The 24806-nt window shown below is 45.9% G+C and overlaps 1 protein-coding gene across 3 annotated transcripts in view; it reads left to right on the top strand.

Annotated features, from left to right (window-relative positions):
- LOC135913303 (uncharacterized) overlaps positions 1-24806 on the top strand; it is a 93442-nt gene that overhangs the window by 29880 nt on the left and 38756 nt on the right. The window contains exons 7-11 of one of the 3 annotated variants that reach the window (XM_065445890.2): positions 805-852; positions 5410-5430; positions 11566-11598; positions 12362-12382; positions 16169-16369. In XM_065445890.2, the coding sequence (XP_065301962.1) occupies positions 805-852; positions 5410-5430; positions 11566-11598; positions 12362-12382; positions 16169-16369 (324 nt within the window). The remainder of the gene's footprint in view (positions 1-804; positions 853-5409; positions 5431-11565; positions 11599-12361; positions 12383-16168; positions 16370-24806) is intronic. The other 2 variants (XM_070541239.1, XM_070541240.1) reach the window with 2 other exon arrangements.

Below are 24806 nucleotides of genomic sequence, written 5' to 3'. Positions count from 1 at the left end.
CTGGTACATTCCACTGGAACGGACACGTGGTCAAGATTATGTCTCAGATTTGCACAATGGCGTCTCTCATAGCTATCGAGCTTCTTTGAGATGGGAACATCACTCACTCAATCAATCAATCAATCAATCAATCAATCTTTATTGCAATAATTCACCGAGTACTCTTTGTAGCTGCAGAGTGGGGATCGCGTGTAGTCACGGAAAAGAATATTCCGTGCGCACTCGAATACGGCGCTTGGTTCGCATAGCATGGTGTAAGAGAGCTGAGAATACGCAACGGATACCAGCCGCTGAAGTACGACTCTGTAAAAAGCACCCGCACACGGGACCATAGCTGCTCAGCAGCTGGCATGTGGACAGATTTCGTTGTAAACAATACCTTACAGGCATGAAGGAGTCTTCGAATCTCGTAAAATGGCATAGCACCCCATTCTGCAGCTTGCTATAGAAGGCACAGACGTGACGTCAGGGATATCACATCGTCGTCTTGTTGATAAGTTTCACAACATTGATACAGAGAAATCGAAACAACCTCTAGCTTCTGGGTTGAAATTAATTGAATTCTGGGGTATTGTGCGCAAAACGCAGGCTTCGATCATGAGACCCGTCGCAGTGGGGGACTCGGGAATAATTTGGCCTCTAGCTTTTTGCATTGCAGGCTGTAAGTACGGTGGTTGCGAGGCCGTCAGTGAGTATTTTCTACGTGTTTCGAGCTCTAGGTTCATTGCATTTGAGCTAGTGGGGTGCGCACTGGGCTTAGTGTATTGCTCCCAGCCGTCTTCTCACTATTTATCAACATTTCAGAGACGACGAAGGGGAAGACGACGAAAACACTCTCAACGGAAAAAAAGAGTAAGTTGCCTCGAGTTTCAAATGTGGCCTCGAAGGAATAAGCTGCGGAAATGCATATCAGTTCTTGCTATATCGCGAAACAAATCCAGTAACATGGCAGACAACACACTGAGAAGCTTTTATGCTACAAAACGTTACATCAGGGTTCCATCCGTATACTTCGTGTCTCCTTTGTCATTCCTACTTTAAACACCGTTTTGTTGTGCTGTTACGAGAATTTTACTAAATCGTTCACAGTTGATAATACTCTTTGGCTTCTTAAGCTGGAATTCTGGAATAGCAAGGCAATTGATGCGTGAGACATCAAAATGCATATTTAACTAAACAACGAAGTTTATTTTAAACAACTTTATCTATATTGTTACGAGCCACCTCCTTGGACAAACGAAGAAGATGACAGTCGGGACGCTGTGCGTGTTAAGCCATCTTGGCCATCCCTGTAAAGAGTCTGTTTTTAAATCGTGCTTCGTTTTCGTCTATCTGACGCCGCATCACACATTAGTGGAAGTGCGGGGTGCTCTCGCCCCAGGACAGAGCTTCGAAGCGGTCGGCGCTGCGGTGCAACCACCATGGCAGACCAGCCGGAATCTGCGTCTGCGCCGCGGACCACGATTGGTATAGCCCACCCTCGACACCCTGGAACGCTCAATGGGACCGATGACACCAACTTTGAGGAGTGGCTGACACAATACGAACGGGTGAGCGAACACATTCACTGGGACCTAACGGTCATGCTGGCCAATGAGGTCTTTTATCTGAGTGGAACGGCGAAGTTGTGGCATGACAATCGTGTGGCCGAACTTGGGCGCTGGGACACATTGAAGTAAAAGCTCCGTGATCTGTTCGGCAAGACCTACAGTCGCAATATCACTGCAAGGAAACCGCTGTCAATTGGAGCCCAAACGTGGCAGACATGGCAGACAACACACTGAGAAGCTTTTATGCTACAAAACGTTACATCACGGTTCCATCCGTATACTTCGTGTCTCCTTTGTCATTCCTACTTTAAACACCGTTTTGTTGTGCTGTTACGAGAATTTTACTAAATTGTTCACAGTTGATAATACTCTTTGGCTTCTTAAGCAGGAATTCTGGAATAGCAAGGCAATTGATGCGTGAGACATCAAAATGCATATTTAACTAAACAACGAAGTTTATTTTAAACAACTTTATCTATATTGTTACGAGCCACCTCCTTGGACAAACGAAGAAGATGACAGTCGGGACGCTGTGCGTGTTAAGCCATCTTGGCCATCCCTGTAAAGAGTCTGTTTTTAAATCGTGCTTCGTTTTCGTCTATCTGACGCCGCATCACACATTAGTGGAAGTGCGGGGTGCTCTCGCCCCAGGACAGAGCTTCGAAGCGGTCGGCGCTGCGGTGCAACCACCATGGCAGACCAGCCGGAATCTGCGTCTGCGCCGCGGACCACGATTGGTTTAGCCCACCCTCGAGACCCTGGAACGCTCAATGGGACCGATGACACCAACTTTGAGGAGTGGCTGACACAATACGAACGGGTGAGCGAACACATTCACTGGGACCTAACGGTCATGCTGGCCAATGAGGTCTTTTATCTGAGTGGAACGGCGAAGTTGTGGCATGACAATCGTGTGGCCGAACTTGGGCGCTGGGACACATTGAAGTAAAAGCTCCGTGATCTGTTCGGCAAGACCTACAGTCGCAATATCACTGCAAGGAAACCGCTGTCAATTGGAGCCCAAACGTCCGCGGAGTCGTACCTGTCGCACCTACAGGATGTGCTGGCACTGTGCCATAATGCTGACAGCTACAGGCCAGAGTCTGACTAGGTCGGCCACGTCCTGATGGGGATAGCGGACGACGCATTCAATCTGCTCATGTGCAGAAATTGTGCTACCGTCGGTGCCGTGATCGAGGAGTGCCAGCGCTTCGAGCAGGCCAAGAGTCGCCGTAGGGAACGACCATTCGCCCGGCTTTGCTTCGGAATCTCTTGCACTTCTCCAGATTCCATCTCATCGTGTAGGTCTTTCTGAAAAGCTTTTGTTGCGTTGCACCAGACCTTACAAGGTTTTACGGCAACTTGGCGACGTGAACTACGAGATCGTGCCACTGGACACTTCTCAACCATCTACCCTGTCATCTCGTGACGTCGTGTATGTATTCTGCTTGAAGCCTAGCTTTTCCACCGCGTCTTCCTTGTGTAATTAGTCTGCGCCGAGATGGTGCTTCGACCGCCGGTGAGGTTAGGTGTTACGAACCACCTCCTTGGACTAACGAAGATGACGACGATGGCCGGGACGTTGCGCATGTTCACCCATCTTGGCCGTCGCTGCAAAACGTCTGCTTATAAACTGTGCTTCGCTTTCATCTATTTAACGCCGCGTCACAATATATTAACTTCAGCACACAAAAATAAATAGTTGGAGCCGGTGAGTTTAGAAGGCTCGTTAGCTTAGCAGGAATCCTTAAGCTGAAATCAGTTTGGATATATTTATTTTCCAGTTACGTAGCAAAATGTATTGGCCTTCCAAATAAATTGGCCCAGTACTGATTAGGACAGCGTTTTGTTGAATTGGTTAATCTCGCAACAGTTATTTAAAAGCAGTTTAGCGGGGCTTATCTCAAATCTCGTTTAATGATTCATTGCAAGTTAAGGGCATCGAGACCCACCGGCTTTAACTCCTGAATTAGAATATGGTCTATGAAGCGTTTACTTAATAAGTAAATTTGTGAAGCATATTTAATTACTCAACATTGCGTGTCACATTTTTGTTCTGATAGACTGAACCTTAACCCAGCTCGAGCGGCAGAATTGGGGTTTCCTTCAGGACAGATTTAAAAAGTCTGAACATTTGAATGAAGCAGTATATATAAAGTGTCAAAGGCGCATACTTTACATTTTTAGCTATGCATGTTGTCGGTTATATAATGCAGTTGCACACGTCTAAGTATTATAGTTATTTAGTGACCATTCTATAGTATGTATCAAAATAGTTCTATAGCAGCAACTAGTTTTCGTCACCTGTCAACGCAGACAAACCCACTAATTTCCTCAGCAACGAACCTCTCTTTCTGTTCACACAATATCACTATTTTGTATAAAACGAAGCTGCGTAAATATATTACAGAAGTGAATAAAATAACTGCATACTAAATACTGTGCCTCTGATTTTCTATTACCACTGTAGAAACAGAGAGGACGCCGAAAACTAAGCGCTTGTATTGCTCTTCATCAGATTTCGTTTCGTCAAGCAGATGTTGGAACATACATCGTGCCTTAGTGCGCTTTATGTACCCTGTTTTGCAGTTGTGGTTTCTGCATTTATTCTTTTTGTGATTGACTCAACGAAACCTTGATTGTTTGTGTACCAGTGTAAAGTGTCGACCTTCTCTCTTCTTCATTTTTCAATCGCCTTTTCCCAGTGCAGGTAGCCTCCCGGGCTCAGCCTGGTTAACCTCCCTGACTTCCTTATGCCTTTTCTCTCTCTCTCTCTCTGCATTTACTTGAGATGACTTTATGTTCCAATGTGTTTCAAATCATTTTGTTCCGAGCTGCTTTTAATGCATGTACATCACCTGATTTCACGTGTTTTTTTTTTCGTGCTTGTTAGCTTTCTTTGGTTCCGTGGCGCGGTTTATTGTTTAGTTTTAGAGGGACATAAAAGAAAAATATTGTTTTCACCTAGATTCAAAGATTAGGCCTCTGTAATAAAACACTTGCCATTTGTAGCCAGAACTGAGCTTTTAAGCGAGAAAAGAAAATGGTAAATCAGAGTAGCTTCACCTGCATAGGACTGCGGTATCAATCATCTGACATCAGCACTAGCTCATTTGTATAAAGAGCGGTAGAGAGGTAGGTCGTCTGGGAATTACATCAACTAGTTTGTTTTGGTGCGGGCGATAAGTATTGAGGAGGAGCAACGGGATGTTCGGTGGAAATTTTCAGCGTGCTGTACACCAGCACGCGAAAAACAATAATATAATTCAAGAGAAATAACTTGTCGATTATCTCACTTAATTTTACCTTTAGTGTCCGCTTAAGCATGTATTTGTTCGTGCTGTAAGGACGTAGCTGCCACAGTTTACAGGCAGCAACACCGCCGATATACTGCACATAAAATGTTTTTACCAAACGTTGCCTGTCCCTGGTATTGAGCTGATTTTCTAGTATCGAGGAAGACGACCCGCGCTAAGTTTCGTATCCCCTCCCCCACAGAAAAATAAAATCAAGACATCGTTGTTTTTTTAAGTGTCATTTGTCATTGATCGGCTCTATAAATAACGCTGCATTTTGTTTTGTTTGGATCGTTTGGCAGGAAACTGATGCCAGATCTTTATCTGCTGGCAACACGCGAACATTGAAGATATTTGACAGTTAATGTGATCAGTGGCGTAAAAGATGCCAGCAGCAGAAGTTATCAGCAAGGCACACCGTTCAATCAGTGCTGGTGCCTTGCTTGTTGTGTGATTATAGAAGCAGAAATGCAAACATCAAGGTTTTCTATTCATAAGTAGAGTTACGGAAATGTCTAATATACTGTCTGGTTTCTTTTTCTTCCAAACAATATTTTTTGTAGTGACAACCAAAACGAAGCAAAGTAAGTCAGAACTTCCTTTTGTTTTCTGAAAGAGATTGATTTTGTCTTGTTAACTTAGAAGCTGCAGTTGCCTTTTCTTTTTGTGCGCATGTGCACAAACGCATGTTGCACGTAACGCGCTAATTCAGATTTCAGTGCTTCACACCACCGCTGATTTGAGGTCACAGATCCAAGAACAATCGAATGAACATCTGGAAGTAGTTTTCAGAAGAGTTCACTCTCACTATATACTTGATCAACGCATGCAAAAATAGGGTCAGCGTTTACGCTGATTGCAGCATGCAGTGTGTTGTGGGTGAGTGATAGTGCTGGCAAGCCGCGTTGCGTCGGTTGCTCTTGGGTTTAGATGGGCAGCAGAGTTTGAGGATTGGGTCGAACGCAGACAGTGTTGGGTTGAGCGCTCGTGATGCCGCAGTGTGGAAAATAGAAAGGTGCTTGAAAGCAAAAATAAATGAACCTCTTTTCTTACAAGTGAAAACAAACAGAATGCATTTTTGAGCAAAAAGAGCAAACAATAAAATCTAAGAAACGTAATCACTGTGTTAGTACCGGTTAGTATTACGAATTAAGTGTGCGATTCTAAGCCAAGCAAAGCCGATCGAAGCCAAGTGCTCTTAGTTGGTGTTTTCTGTTACGCGCTGCGAAAAAACTGCGAGTTCACCCGCGTGAAATGGCGAAAATCAGTCGAAGTAAACATAGTTTGCTCTGTGACCGTCGCTGTCACCCGCGAGGGTTGCCCAAGACGGCTTGGGGCCCCACGCTAGTTTTCGATTTTTGGGTCTTGAATTAACGCGAACGCAAGAACCCAAGACTGGCTTGGGTTCTGCGCATGCGCACTGGTGGCGCGGAATTTTCTTGGGTCCCCAAGCCGCTTGGGCCCTCAATTCTAAAACTCTCTATTATCCGCCACGACTGACTTAGCACGAGCGCCGCAGTTGCGAGGCAGTCTTTCCGACACAGCGGTCGCCAAACCGGGCGTCAGTGCCCGCTGCTTCACCTATCTTACCGCGCCGCCAGCCAGCGTCCGAGCATAAACAAACTCGACCCCACTCCGCAATGCCGGCACGCCTAGGGACAAACGCCTACAACATGCGCTAAAAAACCTCCTTCGTAGTATGTAGGCAGAGTTATATATTCAAGGAGAAAAAGCCCCCAGATTTTCACTCTCGCGCCCGCTGTTAGTCGCGCCTGCGCACAAACGGCTGGCGATTCCTCAAATGAACGTCTCGTCGAAGGTCGCCGCCGCGTCGCGTCCGTGAAGCGTCTGGCACACGACACCGCGACGCATATGGCGTCTCAACAAATCGCTTCTGTTCCGGCGGTTGCCTCAAATGGCGCGCCGTCCCAACTGAAACCCCTTACAGAGGAAGGCGGCATCATAGAGTTTCTCACTACATTACCTAGAGGGAAATCTGGCGCTGCTGCGCTGTGGTATGCATGGGAATGCCGGTATATTGTGACTTCGGATTGGCATCGTTCTCGTAGAGACAGGACACCTTGAAGACGCGCTTGGCAGGTACCGTTCCGTCTGTCACAATGATTCATTTTCTACTAAAGCAGGACGTGAAAAGCTGCTTTAGTTTTATTATTGTGCGAGAACATGTTTTGTTTAACTATGAGAACCTGTTATTGTGTGTACGACTACATGTTACGTAAAAGGTATCATCGGGCCGCTAAAGGTGGAGGACAGACGACAAGGTTCGCGCTCGCTTTGAAACAGTTGGTCGTCTGTTTTTGCTTTTCTTCGCTTGGTCATGCATCGTGGGTGAGTAAAGATGTAATATGCGTAAATGGAAACATTTTAAGAAGATTTTACTTTGAGAACGCGTTATTTGCGTAGCCATATCCACGTTTTAGACGAAGCCTCTTACAACACCAGCCAACACGAGCCTCGCAGACACATATACCGTCATTCCCATGACGGCACGGTGCCCCCTTAAGAAACTCCCATAGACGGTGGCGCCAGATTACCCTCTAGGTGTTATAGTGAGAAACTCTATGGGCGGCATGAATTTTAACGCGACAGCGTTAAGGAGCTCGTGTCGCAGAAAAGCCGGTGTCGTCGGCGTCGGCCCAGGCGTGCGGCGCTTGCTCAGGCGAACATTTCGTTGTCGCGCCGAATGCTGCGTTGCTCGACGCTCACCGCGTCCGATGCGGGGCGCGTAGTCGCTGCGCCGTAGCAAAGCCACCTTGCCACCTCTGTAGCACGCCGCAACCTTCGCTTCTCATTCCAACGAGCAGCTCTGTCTCCAGAAGGCATCTCACCTCCTGAGTGTCTGGCAGAGGCAAGCGCAGATGCTTATATACCGCCGCGACGCCGCGAGTTGGAGCCCCGTTTCTCCTCTGTCGTGACGTCACGGTGTCACGTGGTATTGAAGGCGACACTGCCGCGCCTGAGGAGCTGGGTTGAGCTCTAGTATTATGCTTCGCATAAAAACAACTTGCGAAATGGGCTGGGTGGGAATGGAACCAGGGTCTCCGGAGTGTGAGACGGAGACGCTACCACTGGGCCACGAATTCGATGCTTCAACGCGGTACAAAAGCGCCTCTAGTGAATGCGGTGTTGCCTTAGAAACGAGCTGTTTCTGAGGCTCAGGCGTGCGTCGCCTGCTCAGGCGCACATTTCGTTGCCGCGCCGAACGCTGCGTTGCTCGACGTTCACCGCGTCCGATGCGGGGCACGTAGTCGCAGCGCCGTAGCCCATTGTCTTACACCCCTTGGCGGGTCGACGGGAACGCTGTCGCGTTCCACTCTTGAAGCTTAAGCATCCTCCAATTTTTTCTGAAGCCATAACTTTCCCTAGCTCACCTGGTCTCTGGTATTTGCGATAGCGGAGCCACGCATAATTTTTTTTTCAATATTTTTACCGGTACGGACTTTACACGAGGCAAATTTGTGGCTACTTGACTGAACCGTCAAACTGCGCTCAGACTGCTGTGCAAATAAATGCAATCACAGGCGACAGACTATGAACACATTGACAGTGGCCGACGAACTTTTGGACATGGACTAGTGCCATCTTGTAGCGACTTGCGAGAATCAATCAAGAAGCTAGTATGCACAGGGCGTTCCGTGACTTGTATCTTTTAACTTCATACTCCATAGCGGCTGTGGGGGCCTTGAACGATGGCAGGCCTCATAAACCAGTACATAAGGTATATTGTCTTTGCGCCGTCGAAACGGCGGGAATTGTTTCTGAAAAATATATTTCGAAAATCAGCTGAGGTTCGACACTTGCATACAGGATGATGTGCGGCAGTGCAGACAACAGCAAAAGTCAGCAGGAATACAGCACAGCCACCCATTTCTAGTATGACGAATTAGCATCTTTTGGGGGCGGGGGTGTGACGCAACTAGAACTTCGTATTGTGATAATTAGATTAATTTTTTGTTATTTTCTGTTTCTAATTTATCAAAGAAAGCATTGAGACAGAACTTGTGAGCCAGTACTCTATTGTAAGGCTCTCAAAGAAGTGAAGTATGCCTTCCCTGTAGCTGCTACTTGTGTTTAGTCGGCTCTTATACTGTAGTGCGGGTACAACTTCTTGCAGAAACCTAGGTAATCACACAGGAGCCTACTTCGAAAGGTAATGAGGCCTAACTAAATTCTGTCTCATACGGCCAACACACACATCACGGGAACGCACCGGGCCATAATTATAAGGTGCAGTAGGTGAAAATATATACCATTAACAGCATCAATTTGAATTGTGGTCACGCTGCCAGTTTTACATGTTTGGAATCACCAGCTCGCGTTAGCTAATCCCCACGTGCTGTCAGACATTTCCCATTTTTGCCACCCCTACACAGCTTTAGGGAAATGATCGCCAAGTCAAGCCCTTTGTGGGTTTCAGCCCAAGCCTTCGGCATTTTTTGTAATGCGGCCCTGTAAATTCCCGTGCATGCCATCGCATCTGAGGCATTCCAAGTGCCTGCTAAAGCTGATTTTAAGTGAGAGATCGAATTGCTAATTGGTCTGTGGAGGCGGGAATTGGTGAAATTGAGCTATCATGATTTAGTTTATCACATACACGTCCTGCTCCACATGTGGAATGAATCAGCAGCCTGTTTGTTGTGTAATAATATAGCTCAAGGACTACACAGGAACATTAGTAGAGCAGTTTTAACTAGCATTTATATCCCTACGAGTAAGATCGAACGACTCAGCCGTTATGCGACAGTTCGTTGCTCTTGGGTGACTGCATCACATTAGCAAAAGACGCACTGCGTGCACCGAAAGCACATGCCAGTGGTGGTAAGAAGGTCGACATTAGGCAAGCTGTTTCAAAATGAGCGAATACCCCATCATTCCGTACTTTTCCCTACAAATGAGTTCATGACTTTGCTCTTTCAACTTTTCATCCACTCTCGTTCCGTGACACCGCGGTAATGTGTCGACCATAAAGTACAACAGTTACCGCGACTTCCTTCTTTCATGCATTCTACACAGAGGCTGCATATTGTAATACACAGATACGAAGGTGACAACGGGGGTAGCAAATCGTATAGCAGCCAAGGCAAAAGAACTTAGCACCTATATCGTGTCGTTTACACGCGCATCCTACAAACTTCGCACTTTCTTCATCGCTGAAATCTGTGTGTACTGTAAGGGAGGCAAACAGTTTTCAGCGTTGGATCACAGTGATTTGTTGCGCTCACATGTGATAATAGTTTTCGCGGCACCATCGTATTTTGGGAGTATACGAAACCAAAAAAATACGCACGGGCAAAGCTTACTGCCAAACCAAAAAAAGTACGTCTTACTTTTTACGCAAAGAATATGCAGCACCGAGAATGTTGAGGTATGAGTTCTTCGTATAGAAAATATAGTTTGTGCAATGAAATCTAGGAAAGCTGAAACTGGAAAAATGACAAAGCATATGCTTTGTTATAAAATTGAATTCCTCCTAAACTTTTTGCTTGTAGATATAGCAATTCATCTTGAATTGGTATTTCCATTACTTGATAGGTTAGGAACCACACTACTTTTCTATACTGTTTAGAATGCTTCTTAGCGAATATATCATTACTAAACATATTGAAAATTGTTAGAAGTGCGCTATCACTGTCAGATACTGCGAAGGTTGGCTTTCTTCTGACGTAAAGCCTGCAGCGCGATGATATGGCCACCATGTTTGACAACTCGGTCAAGATCGCTAACACTTTCTCGCTTGCCCTGCGCTGTTCGTGGCCGTCCGTGTGCTGGTTACCTTTGGGAAGCAGTATTTGTGCCGGCACGTATGCATAACGCCACGCACACTTCCCCACAAAGCACGTCTGAGCTAAGATGGTGCAACCTCTCCGCTTGTGCTGTGTGTCTGCGCAAAGACTTCAAAAAAATATCACCTCTGCCAAATAACACAATTATAATCCTTGAGCTGTGTCAGTCAAACAGGCAGACATAATTTACAGGAGAAATTGCAACGCACAATCGATCAATTACCAAACATTCACTGGTTTAGTTATTTTTAACTCATTGCCTTGGGCAGATATCTTAATTTACAAATGTGGCAAATTTACAATGTTCGTAAGGCAGATCCACTTCGAATTCTCGGCATGGCAGCAGTTTTGAAATATTAAATCACAAACATTGCGAAGAAATACATGGGCAGTCCAGATACTTTAGTGCAAAAGGCCATTTTGTTCCAATATGGCGGTTTTGCCAACGCCATTTACAAAGTGCATTTTTACTGCCAGTTTCATAGCGCGTACCTCGAAAGCAATGTCATCCACAGTATTCTTCTCAAGTGGATACGCCTTGCGGTCTCGCCAGCTACAATTTGTAAAATAGAATGTATGTGGTAAGGAATTACATAAAACGCTAACTTGTGAATTCTTGTCCATTAGTCTATTATGCATTTCGATTCATCGTGTAAATAATGTGTGCCTCTTCAAGCATACTAGCTCAAGGCCCACATTTGTGCTATCTGACGCAAGCAATCTTTAGACATTTCTTGTCTTCGTAGAAACGCCTCGTGTATTCGCACGGACTAACTGGTTCGGTGCTTGTCCGTACGAATCACTCTAGATTACAAAAAGCTTTCAACTTTTACTGCAGCCACGTTTTATGTTTTGCGAACATGAGTGTGACGAACAAGTACAATTTTACTTTAAACAAATGAAAACCTGTTTCAGGTACTAGGAGAGCCACCACATCGAAGAAGCCAGGTGTGCAGAAACGTTCATAATATTTGGCGTTGAAAAGAAAAAGAAATGGAATAGTACACTAGGCAAGCTCTAACTTACGCTTGGCAGCCGTATTCCTGTTAGCATGTCAGTGGAAGAGTGTCGATGTTGGCCACAGACTGAGGGTAAACGCGCAGAGAGAGCCGTCGGGAAGTCGTTGAGACATGTAGGCAAGGCAAAATGAACTCTCGCTGTAATGATTTAGATTGGAATTGAAACCAGCGCTAACTGAACATATGTATATTTACCCAAATTTCAACTGCCAGTATGGAAATATATTGGGATTTAGGATGTGTGGCGAAATATATTACAGCGTTCAACGTGGCGTTTTCTCATGAATATTTTTAGGCAGTGGTAAAAATAGCAGTATTGCGTGTGACGATATCATATAATTTCTGCCTGATAGTCTTGAAGGTTTAGCGCTAGTTAAGAAAATTTCAAGGACATGGTATTGGGTCCGACCATCTATGGTTTACTAAAGTTTGTGCCAGAACTCTTGAAAAAGCGTAACGCGAATCTTCCTAAAGCGTACCACTCTAAATACGGGCTTGCAAAAGGTGATGCATCATTCCTACACAATCTTAATGAAAATGTGTCATGATTTCCGGAAAAAGAGGTACATTTGTAAATTTGCCCAGTCATGATTCATATTTGGGCGACAGCGAGACAAGGGCGACCGCCATAATTCGTATAAGGCAAGGATGGAATGAACTAGCATGTTCTGAATAATTGAATTTTTTCGCAGTGATGCCGAGGAAGACAACGCGTGAGCATAAGTTTCTCGCTGAATTATCGCTTATACATATCAATATGTGTTCATAGAAAACGAAAACAGCCTCAGATTTCGAGGTTGAAGCGTGATCTGCGTACAACGGTGAACGCTAGCAGGAATCTTAACGACATATAGCCGAGAAAAAATGCGCAAGCAGGCTTTCCTTTTATTGAATCAGCTAATGACTTTGTCGCGCTGTGTGTCGCATCCGCAACATTGTCATGCGTAGCCTTCACGACTAGTTCAAATATTTAATATGCTCGTTGCCGACAAAACAGAATAGCAGGCTGGAACATTTCACACACGTTTGGTACAAAGAGGAGAGACTGAAGGAGCTTTCACAAATCCCGCGCGATAAGTGAACGGTCACAAATGATTATCCTGCTGCGATTGCCGTAGTCGCCTTGAGAGCCACTCTGTATATCTTAAATGTTTGTTTGAGATTAGCAGTGATTTCCTGCACATGGAATAAAGGCAATGAAGCAAGACATTCTATAGTCTCAGTTTTAATGAAGACATAATAAAACGCTCTATGTCAGATATGAACGAGGCAGTATTTTCAGTGGTATTTTAATTGATGCGTGCATTTGATACTGTTGACCTGGACGTACGTTTTGTTGGATACGCTAGAGAATTTTGAAATTTGTGTTATGTTTGCTACTTAGCTGAAAAGCTATTTCTCCACTCGAGAAAAATGTGAAAATCGAAAATGATTTCGACTTGACCTGTTGCGGCGCGCAGTCTCTCAACAAGTTCACCCAGATTTAGCTTGTACGTGAATGACCCCTGGGAAAGTGAACTGGAGCATAACTCAAGATGGAGATGAGAAGGCACCGGTGTTGCTAGATGACAGAAAAAGGCGTAATTATGCGCAGTCTGATGCACGTAAAATACTGTAGCGATTCCACGAACACGAAATCGTTATCAGTAATACTACGACAGAGCTGCTTTTACGCGTAGCCATAGATGGCCCGTCTGTGAAATCGGCGAGCTTACGTTTGAAGCCGCGAAGGAAGCGAGCACCGGAGGAGGAAGGCGCCTGGAGGTGAAGGACAGAGTCGCCAGGCTCGCGCCTTTTCTCTGTTTGCTTCGACGCCGCAGTGCTCACCGTGCATGCACGCGGCACCTCTTCTTTGCATCTGTGGCAATGTGCGCTTGCCCTGTTATTGCACTGTTATGACAACAACTCTTGAAGAAGCGCGCCAAGCACTGGAAACCGTGAATATTCCTAAAGCCGACCGCTCTAAATACTGGCTTGCTAAAGTTAATGCGTCTTTGCTACACAATCTTAGCAAAGTTGTGCCATAATCTCTGAAAAAAAAGGAGCATGTTCGCGGAGGGCACACGTTTGCGCAAAACCCGCGTTCGCGAAGTGAGACGTCACTGCAACATTTTTTGAGTAATTAGTACCGGAAACTGAGGGCAGCTATACATCTCAACTTGCAAAGTGGCAATAGCCATAATTGGTCATGAAATGCACTGTTACATTGCAAACACTGTGAAGTTTTTAAAAGCAGTATTTGACCGTATGGTGTCTCAGCAGGTTAATGTCGAGCAGGCATGCAATAGGTCATGAACAGTAATTTTGCGGTTGTATGACAAGTGTTATGCGACTGCCTCTGTAAAGTGTCTAATTAAAATACATTTTGTGATTCTTCGCCAGCGGGCCTTACTCGCGCTTCCTGATTTCCTTTACTGCTGCGAACTTTGGCGAACGAAAATGTCCTTATCTTTGAATTCATCGTATTTTATAACCTGGTAACAGTTCTCGCTGAAGTACCTGGTACCTGGGGCCGGCCGCATCCATAATACTACATCTTCTTCCTGGATTTGGGTCATTGTTATTATTATGTCGAGTTATTTTCCCGGTTCTATCTGAGTCTCTTTTTTTAATTTTGCGTGAGCGTATTTCTTGACACAAACTGCGGCGGCATCCCGGGCTAAAAGAGCGACGTGTCGTCCATTGTCGCGCGATGTTGACCCACGCCACGCAGACGACTTGCTCTCAGACGTGGGTGGGCCGATGCTGAAGAAAGTTTGCCTGCACGCTACCTCACACGCATTCTGTGTAGTGCGCCGACATAAGTTCAGGCAGAGGCGTGGCTTGCTCAGAGGAATGGTGTTTGTAACGCAAAGTGTCGCAATGATGATGACTAACCAATAGTTAGTAACCTGCCTGTGTAGACTCGTGAAGTGTACGGCTTCTTGCAATGACCTTGCAAGTGCTCAAATTTTAATCTCTTTTTTGATCTGAAGAAGTTTCTAATTATTTGCGTGTAAATGATTCATTTGGAAGAGGAAGCCTCAAATAAATAATAAAGTTATAGTGACGTTTAACTCCGTGAATGTAGGTTCCGCGCAAGCGTAAGGACGCCGCGCGCATACACACCGAGCACCACGGCATCGAAGCCCAAATGGAAAGGACACAAACGTGGCGATTCTCTTCTCCACCTCCAGGCGTATATCGCTATACGTGCAGAGTGCCTCGATGTCTTTCTCGCCTGCCGCTCCGTGCAGGGTAGAGACAATCGCAGCGTCTACTACGGCATTGGGCACGCGAATGGCGGATACACACGAGCGCCGCCAACGCGTCCTAGATGGCGCTCGCCAAAGGCTGCAACGACGTCCACCATTCGCGTGCTCAACGCCGTAGTAGATGGCACCGTTGTCTGCACTTTGTACGGAGCAGCGGGCGAGGAGGACATCGAGGCACCCAAGTGCAAAGAAGAGGCGCATCGAAGATGCACAGCGAGCACGGCGGCGTCGAAGCACAAAGGAAAAGGGCGCAAACGCTGCGATTCTCTTTCCCTCCAGGCCCCTTTCTCCTCAGGAGCTCGCGTCCCTCACCATCTACGCTCACGCGTACTATCACTGCACGAGAGTTCACCATTAAAATTTTAATAGAAAATGTTTTATTTCAATGTATGTACAGCTAAGGTTCAGATCACTGTATACAGAACAAGGCATAAAGATAAAAATAGTAAGCAAAAAGTGGTACCATTGCATAGGTCATGATAGTTCCACGTTTCCCCGAACAGACAAAAAGGGAAGCTTTATCATTTGTACTGTGCGTCAAGTGGTATGCACATTGAAAGGAAGCAAGGAACTCTTTTTCAGTAATAAAGTAAAAGCGGCTAAGGCCAAAGTTTTCATCAATCAACACAAATCGTTCGAAAGGAAAACGAAGCTTAGTGTGCTTCCTGTAACTGGCCTAGAATGTTGGCACAATATATGATTTTTTCGAGGACTCTTGTATTAATAGTAATAATTACGCTTTGTTCACAAAAGTTCTGGCTGGTCTCTGCGGTAAAGCTATTAAAAAGAAGAAGCAGGGTAAGACGTCTATAAGTTTGCTTAAAAGGCAACGACTAATGCATATGCGGCAGGAAAAGAAGCTTGGAAATCGAGAAAAATTATATGCATTGTTTTAACATATTCGCTCGTGTTTAAAACTTAAATGTTAGCGATTTGCGTAGTTGTGTTTTTTTTTCCTCTGGATTCCTAACCTGCAAAATAATGAAAGTACAGTAGTGAAAGAAATAAAACACGCAGCAAAAATTAAAGGCGCCCCGTATAAACCGCCTACATAAAGCATGCCTAAGTCGGGAGGAGAATGAAAAAAAGACTGTATGTGAGAAATAAAACAACTTATTGAGTTTGTGTTGTGATGGTGTTGGCATACAGCGCAATTAAAATTAGGAATGATTTCAAAACCTTAGTTTATTTTACAGAAATGTTTTATAATTAAACAAACGTGCACTAAATCTTTTTCTCACGCAGCGACAACGACGACTACCACAGCAACAAAGGCAACGACAACAAAGAAGACGACAACAAGGAAGCCGACAACAAGGAAGCCGACAACAAGGAAAACGACAACAAGGAAGCCGACAACAAGGAAGACGACAACAAGGAAGACGACAACAAAGAGGACGACAACAAAGAGGACGACAACAAAGAGGACGACAACGACAACGACGCGTAAGCTTAGAGTGATTCTGTTTTACGTTGACTTTCGTGAAATTTATATGAACCACAACCAGTGGAAAAGAAAAAAGCGCCTCCGCCATTTGTTTTTCGTCATCAGATGAGTATCTGACGCACAATCCTTTTAAGGGCAGTTTAAAAAAAATTACCGACGATTACGTTACTTCCTAATGCGAAATTTGAGCGAAGCAAATAAGCTGTTTCACCTTTTCGATAGATTGAGGCAAAGAAATCGAGCAACACATGTATGCGCTATCACAGAATGTTTTGTTTATTTTTCACACGTATTCCTTTAACAAAGACTCCACTAACAGTTCTTGACAGTCATGAAGGAAGCTTTGTGGTCGGAGAAATAGACTGATATATGTTCGACTTGGTACACCAATGCTTGATTCTCAAAGACGAGATCTATACAAGTGCCTCGCGAGGTTGTCACAGCCGTGGGACGCGTTACGAGCGAGAGGAACGGGATGTTCTCCCGCATAAGTGTTAGGAAATTGCTGTTTGTCTTTATGTCAACATTAAAGTCCCCCACTACTAACATCGGTTTGGATCGATGGACGGTAAATGCGAGTTGCAGGAAGTGCACGACGTCTTTCGTGAGTGCGGTAGCGGACTCACGAAAGCGGTATCAGTCGGTCGCTGCTAGCGCTGGGGGGATGAAAGGGGGGCGGAGCTGGTTACGAGGCCGACGACAACGCCGACGACGACGCGAAACCCAGGAACGGACGCCAAAGAGCCATTCGTGTAGCCAGCCCTCCTCCACAGTCTCTCCTCCTCCCTTCCATCATCCTCCCTCACCCGGAGAGCCGACAGCGCGCATGCGCGGCGGCGGAGCAGGTTACGAGGCCGACGACAACGCCGACGACGACGCGAAACCCAGGAACGGACGCCAAAGAGCCATTTGTGTAGCCAGCCCTCCTCCACAGTCTTTCCTCCTCCCTTCCATCATCCTCCCTCGCCCGGAGAGCCGACAGCGCGCATGCGCGGCGGCGGAGCAGGTTACGAGGCCGACGACAACGCCGACGCGAAACCCAGGAACGGACGCCAAAGAGCTGCGCTCTAAAATAGCGGTTCACGCACGCACAAAAATTATTGAATGTTACTTAAAGGCAAGACGAAGCATACATGTTGTCGTTGCTCTATACATATATCGATCATGACGGATTCCTTAGTGAATATGGGAGTTAACAATAAAATGTGGAAATATTTAATGATTGAACATTCGTCAGCTATATGCTAAATTTCAGGTATTTCGATATCCTTTGCATGACCATATTGACTGTAACGACAGCTCTTGCTGAATCGGCGGCGACAAAAACCACGTTGTTGTGACTAGCTGAAATCGCGCACCTGGGAAGATTAGCTTCGCAACAACTGTGCTGTCGTTAACATACATATATATATATATATATATATATATATATATATATATATAAACTTATAATACAGGTCACGTAACTCCCGAATGAGGGTGGGGGATGGAGTGTGCTAGTACAATTCAATGGAGAATATACAAGGAGAGAACTCTAACAAAGCACCAGAATATCAAGTATCTACCACGATGTCGAACTATAGGTGGCACTACCGTCGCCGCGTTAGTGTGCATAGGCCTTCGACGGCGCGCATTGACGTGTGGGCGTGGGCATTCCACTGTGAACAATTCGGCCCGATTTTCAGGTAATGAAACCCGCTGACTGTACTGTGCTGGTCCCATATTGCCCTCCAGCGCCACATTTTTTTTTTTTGCACGAAATCCGCACAGCATTTCCATTTACGCGAAAGAAGCGCGTAGTCTCGTTCAAAGGGGGACTGGAACTCAACAACGCAGTCTTTGTGTCGGCACTTTCTCGGGGCTTTTTGTGTATGTTCGGCTTGGATTCCGCCTATTCTGTTAATACAGTTGCGTCAGTTATTAATAGTGCATTCTGTGACAATCTTGCACTGTATAGAAAAAGAGTGTGTATTGCTGTAAAACAAAGGTAAAGTAGCAAGTTAATGCACACTCTACTCCACCTACTGATGCGCGTTCTACAGCTTGCATTCTTTTTTTTTATTCGCTGTGAAATGCAAACAGTTAATGAGTTCAATTAGGCAAGTTAGGCCACTGTGACAGTACGTTAGTATAGCCTCATCAGGTCCCTTCAGACGAGATTATTTTTATCGTACTTGCACTGTTTCGCGCACGACAGCGATGTGATAAAGTTGCAATTACTTTTTGAGCTAATATCGTTCGCTAGTTTTACTTCAGCTAATAGCGGCCCTTGTCTTGCATCAAGCTAATAAAGTGTATGACGCGGTATGACATGAATGCACGCTTAAGGCTCTTTTTTTTCTACTGCTTTGAGTGATGTTCACACCATTCCGTTCATGTTTCGTGGCAACACAGAGTTTGCGGAGCGAACGACAAACCGTGACGAGTGACCTTTTTAGCACGGTATTCACGTCTCGCTGCAGCGACTTCACTTAATTAAACCAACGTACGATTCTTTTGTGAGGTTTTCGAAAAACGACGCCATAATAAAAGTGCTATGATTGTGGCGAGCGCAGGGTGCGACAATCACACATCGCGCGCTCGACACGGGCGTTGACTGATGTTTTAAAAAAAATTATGGGGTTTTACGTGCCCAAACCACTTTCTGTTTATGAGGCCCGCCGTAGTGGAGGACTTCGGAAATTTCAACCACCTGTCTTACTGCAGCGCAAAGACGACAGTGCAATGCTAAATGCTTTTCAAAACCGTCGAACATCGTAGGGCAGCAGACTGTGCTACAGCCACGAAAGAAACGGCCTTTAAACCTATTCACGCCGATACAAGCACATGTAAACACGTAGGGGAGGGAGGAAAGACAAAAGCAGAAGGCAGAGAGGTTAACCATAATAACGTTTGGGTGGCTACCCTACTCCGGGGGAATGGGAAAGGGGAAAACAAAGATGAGAGGGAGAGAGAGGAGGGAAGGAAAGAAGGACATTAGCGGTGAGCTCGCTCACGCGTGTGGTCTAATAGAAATTGCACTAATAGTCACAGACATTCACACAAGTCCGTCGTCCTCAAGAAGCACAAAAGCGCCTTCACCGCTTTATGGGACGACGAGCGACGGGGGCGGTGTTCCAGCAGCACCTGCACAGAAAGCGGCCGATTTTCCTGTTTTTGGAGAGCGTTAGCAAGTTCTTGTCTTTCTTGGGCATGTCGTAGACTGTGGCAAAGCAGGTGCTGTATATTTTCTTTGGTGCCGCAGACCTCGCTGTAGATAAATTGTATGTAGCATTGTATATAGCATATATAGCATAGCACATAACATTAATTTGGTGGAGGTGGACGTTCCCCGTACCCATCATGGAGCTTCGCAGTGGTCGCAACGGCGACAGTTCAACTTCGGCTTCTGCTGGCGGCACTTCATCTACGCAACCGTCTCCGCCTGCAGCCCCGACCTACTTAGCCGTTTTCCCCCCTCGGGATCCTGGTGTTTTCAACGAAGTCGGCAGTCCTGATATTGACACTCCATGGCTCCGCCTACACGAACGTGTCAGCACCAGTCACAGGTTGGATGCGGCTATTATGCTTGCGAACGTTCTTTTCTACCTCGACGGAGCTCCATTTGCATGGTTCCAGACTGACGAAGACGAGATCTCGAGCTGGAATCTCTTCGAAGAGAAGCTCCGCGACCTTTTTGGCAATCAATTCGGTCGCCAAGCCAATGCCAAGAAAGCCATTGCCAGACGTGTACAGACGTCGACCGAGTCCTACGTGTCGTACATTCTCGACGTCTTGGCCCTTTGTGCCAAGGCTGACTCGACCATGTCTGAGGACGATAAGGTTAATCACGTCCTCAAAGGCATCGCTGACGACGCTTTCAATTTGCTCGTGTTTACGAACGTCACCAGCATCGACACCATCCTCAAGGAGTGCCGCCGTCTCGAGCATGCTAAAAGCCGCCGAGTATCCCAGCACATCACCCGACTTCCTAACACAGCTACTACGTCATCCTGTGATGACCTCTTCCACCAGCCGTCGCGATGACAACTTGGCCCGCATCATTCGTCGTGAGGTCGAAGCGGCACAACCGGCGGCCCCTTCATTCCCGTCACCTGATCATTCTCCGGTGACAATCTCCTTGATCCAGGCCCTCGTCCGTCAGGAGTTGTCTAACGTCGACCTGCAATCCATTCGTTCCAAACGCTCGGAACCTCTTTCTCCACGCACGTCCCCACCGCGTTGTTCTTACTCCTCTTACGGACAGCGCTACCCCTCCGAATGGTGAACCGTGGACGACAAGCTGATCTGTTTTAACTGCCGACACACTGGACATGTCACTCGCCACTGCAGCAGCCGCTGGACTTCTCCGACGCGCTATTCTTCTGATTACGACCCTCGTCCCCCTAGCGCATCATTTTCCTTCGCCCCTTCTATGCCCGCTCCATCATCTGACCCTGCGATCCCTTTGACACGACCCCATTACTCCCGCTCGCCTTCTCCCTCCCGTCGTCAATCTCGTTCGCCCCCGTTGCGCCGTGCTCCTTCTCCGACCTACTCGCTGCGCCCTCGACCGGAAAACTATACAGTGCAGCTTCTGTGGGTGAAGCTGCAATGACGACATTGGCACGAAATCCTCGCTTCTGCTTACCCTCGGACAAGAATCTTTTGGACGTTCTCGTCGACAATGTTCCCGTGCGCGCGTCGATTGACACGGGGCGCACGTGCCCATTATGAGTGCTGCTCTTCGCCGTCGGCTCAAGAAAGTTCTGACGCCCGCCCCGAGCCGAGTTGTACAAGTCGTAGACGGAGGAACTGTCGCTATTGTTGGCATGTGCTCTGCCCGACTCACCATTGCTGACAGACACACCGTCGTTCTCTTCACCGTCATCGAGCATTGCTCTCACGAACTCATTCTCGGTCTGGATTTCCTTGCCAATCATTCTGCCCTCATTGACTGTTCGGCCGGCTTACTTTGCCTTGCGTCTTGTTGCCGACCTGTGGACCCGCCTCCAAGCTGTTTGAGCTGCATGGATTTTATTCGCCTACCGCCCCACTCTGACACACATCGACTTGTTGTACTGACCAGCTGTACCTGACGGTAATTACGTGGTCGCACCAATTCCAGCAGTTACACGTGGTGTTACCGTGCCGCACACTGTGCTGACAATTACTGGCAACCGCACATGCCTTCCCCTTGTCAATTTCGCGCTAACCGCGCAAGTACTGCTTCAGGGGATTTCATTGGCTATAATTAGCGCTTTGCAGGATTATGAGGTCGAGCCATTCAGAGTGGAAGACCGTCACTGGAAGATCGCATATATATATATATATATATATATATATATATATATATATATATATATATATATATATATATATATATACATGTATAAACGAGAAGAAAGGGGGTTAACCGAGGGACCCGATATTTATTAGTCATATAATGAGAAGCCAACAAACACTGACACCAAGTACAACATAGGGGAAATTGCATGTGCTTAATAAATGAGATATAGTAATGATAAATTAATGGAAATAAAGTGGATGAAAAAACAACTCGCGCAGGTGGGAACCGAACCCACAACCTTCGCATGTCGCGTGCGATGCTCTACCAATTGAGCTACCGCGGCGGCGTTTCCCCATCCACTTTCTTGGGTATTTATGTGTACTAGTAGAACCCTGGGAGTTTTAGCCAGCGCCCCCACTCACAGATCTTGGCGGCGGACGTGGAACGTCTTTTTTGCCGCAGGCGTCACGAGAACGTGATCTTTTCAGGTGAAGGCAACTGGTCAATAAACCCACATACCAATAATAATACATAACGAGGGTCAATAGTAATACATAACGAGGGTCTCGAATCCGGCAACATTGATGCCTTCAGGTAGCATATGTGGGTTTATTGACCAGTTGCCTTCACCCGAAAAGATCACGTTCTCGTGACGCCTGCGGCAAAAAAAGACGTTCCGCGTCCGCCGCCAAGGTCTGTGAGGGGGGGCGCTGGCTAACACTCCCAGGGTTCTACTAGTACACATAAATACCCAAGAAAGTGGATGGGGAAACGCCGCCGCGGTAGCTCAATTGGTAGAGCATCGCACGCGACATGCGAAGGTTGTGGGTTCAGTTCCCACCTGCGGCAAGTTGTTTTTTCATCCACTTTAATTTCCATTAATTTATCATTACTATATTTCATTTATTAAGCACATGCAATTTCCCCTATGTTGTACTTGGTGTCAGTGTTTGTTGGCTTCTCATTATATGACTATGTATATATATATATATATATATATATATATATATATATATATATATATATATATATATATATATATATATATATATATATATATATATATGCGACCTCTCTCAAGCTGTCCCATCCCTTCTCCAGCTCTCATGCCGGCTTCCCAAATTTAACAGACATTGCTTTTTCCCATTGACACTCCTAATACTAACCCATTACAGATATAGAAACCGTGCGACACTCCTCATTCACATGCCGGATGTTTCAATGAACACTTTGATTTTCATTTTTATTTTAACCCGCCGTGGTTACTCAATGGCTATGGTGTTAGGCTGCTGAGCACGAGTTCGCGGGATGGAATCCCGGCCACGGCAGCCGCATTTCGATAGGGGCGAAAACACACGTGTACTTAGATTTATGTGCACGTTAAGAAACCCCAGGTGGTCAAAATTTTCGGAGTCCTCCACTACGGCGTGCCTCATAATCAGAAAGTGGTTTTGGCACGTAAAACCCCATAAATTTTTATTTTAGAACTTGCCTCTGGCAGATGGCACAATTACAGTCTATGAGTTGGTCTACTCGAAGAGGCGGACATTACTTGCACAAAAAAATGAATTACATAATCGACTAATTAACAAAAACAAATTATGTTTTTAACTAATTACCTTGCGGAGTATATCGAAATTTACAAATTCTAGCCACCAAGAGTGCAAGGCGTATCGACTTTAAAATAAATGTGTAGATTACACCATTTACGAGACATGCGCTGTCAAAATGGCTGTGAAAATGCCCTGTCGTTCCATTTACTTTCTTACCAAAACGTCGTTTTATGCATGGAACCACAAAAGTAACTGGAACGCCAATGCATTTGAGCGCATCGTTTGGGAAATATTCTCTAAACGGTTGTCATCCTGCGAATTCATTCCAAGCGGATCCGCCTCCCCGGCTTGAATTTCTAAATTGCAATATGTTCCATGAGGTGAGTAGCTGAAAATTTGATTATTGAATGTTTTGTTAATTAGGCGATCTTGCATTGCAATTTTTTCTTCAAGTAATGTCCATCTCTTCGAGCAGACCAGCTCATGCACTACAATTGTGCAATCTGCCACATGCAATTTAAAAAAAAGAAGGAAAGCGTTAGCTGAAACACCGGATATTTCGAAAACTTCGCATCTTTCACAATATATCACATCTTTCTACAACTTAAAAAAAACGAGCTCCTTTCGGCCCGTTAATGCACTCGGCGCTTGGGGTAGTTTGGTTCCTATACCGGCACTCCGAATGGTTTTTCGCCAATGCAGCTGCCTCTCCACAATGAAGCTGGAGAAAGCCTGGCCTTAGAAGTACGTTCAGCTGCTCCCTGCGCGATCGGAGGGAGCACGTGATCTGAAATGTGTATCCGTCGCTCTCGCAGCTAGACGAGGAAAGCGCCTCCAAGTGCTCCAAGGTCGTGCGCGGTGCTTTGAAAAAACCAGCGAATGTGTCATTGTGAGTTGGCCGGGAAACGCTTGTATAAATTGTTAATGCGCGGAGCCAGTCTAGTATTTACACAATGTCGTCATCAACACCGGAACTAAACGTTCACGTGTGCGCGGCACACAACTTACACATCCGCTCAAAGTAAACCCTGTCTTGAGACATTTTCTTTGAACGTGCAATGACCGAATGGAGAAAAACAAAAATGTAGGCATGAATTACCTTACCTACTACAGTTGACTAGCTGACAGGATCTGTGTTTACATTGAAGGCGCGTAGTGACAACGTAAGGTTTTGTACATTTAAGAAAAGCAATGGTATTAGGTATGTTTTGGTGAATTAATAAATATATTTTGTGTCATTGAAAATAGATGTCGGAAAACAGCACTTTACTGCCGGCTGTTCTCCTGCAAGTCAGTATTTGTTGAGGCCTGAAAGTGCTTACGGATCCGGCACGTTTGTCGCGGCTTAATTGCCGTTATCGCCGATTGTTGACTTTCCTTAGGAAGTTTACGTTTTAAGTAAGTCGCTAATCCATTTTCGTTCGTCAATACTAGGAACATTGGCTGGAAATGGAAACAGTACTTCGCGTACTCCTTTTAGCGACATAAAAAAAATCTAAGTTTTCATCGGCCCATCGCGAGCATCGGCTCACGTCGGCAGAGCTTCGATCGCAAAGTGCGGAAGGGCGTGCATCCAATACCGTCTCATTACCGATGACTCCAATCAAAAGCACA

Source organism: Dermacentor albipictus, chromosome 6, assembly GCF_038994185.2.
Source record: "Dermacentor albipictus isolate Rhodes 1998 colony chromosome 6, USDA_Dalb.pri_finalv2, whole genome shotgun sequence".
Classification (NCBI taxonomy): Eukaryota; Metazoa; Arthropoda; class Arachnida; order Ixodida; family Ixodidae; genus Dermacentor; species Dermacentor albipictus.
Note: the sequence above shows the minus strand (reverse complement) of the source record. Positions and strands in the feature narration are given on the sequence as shown.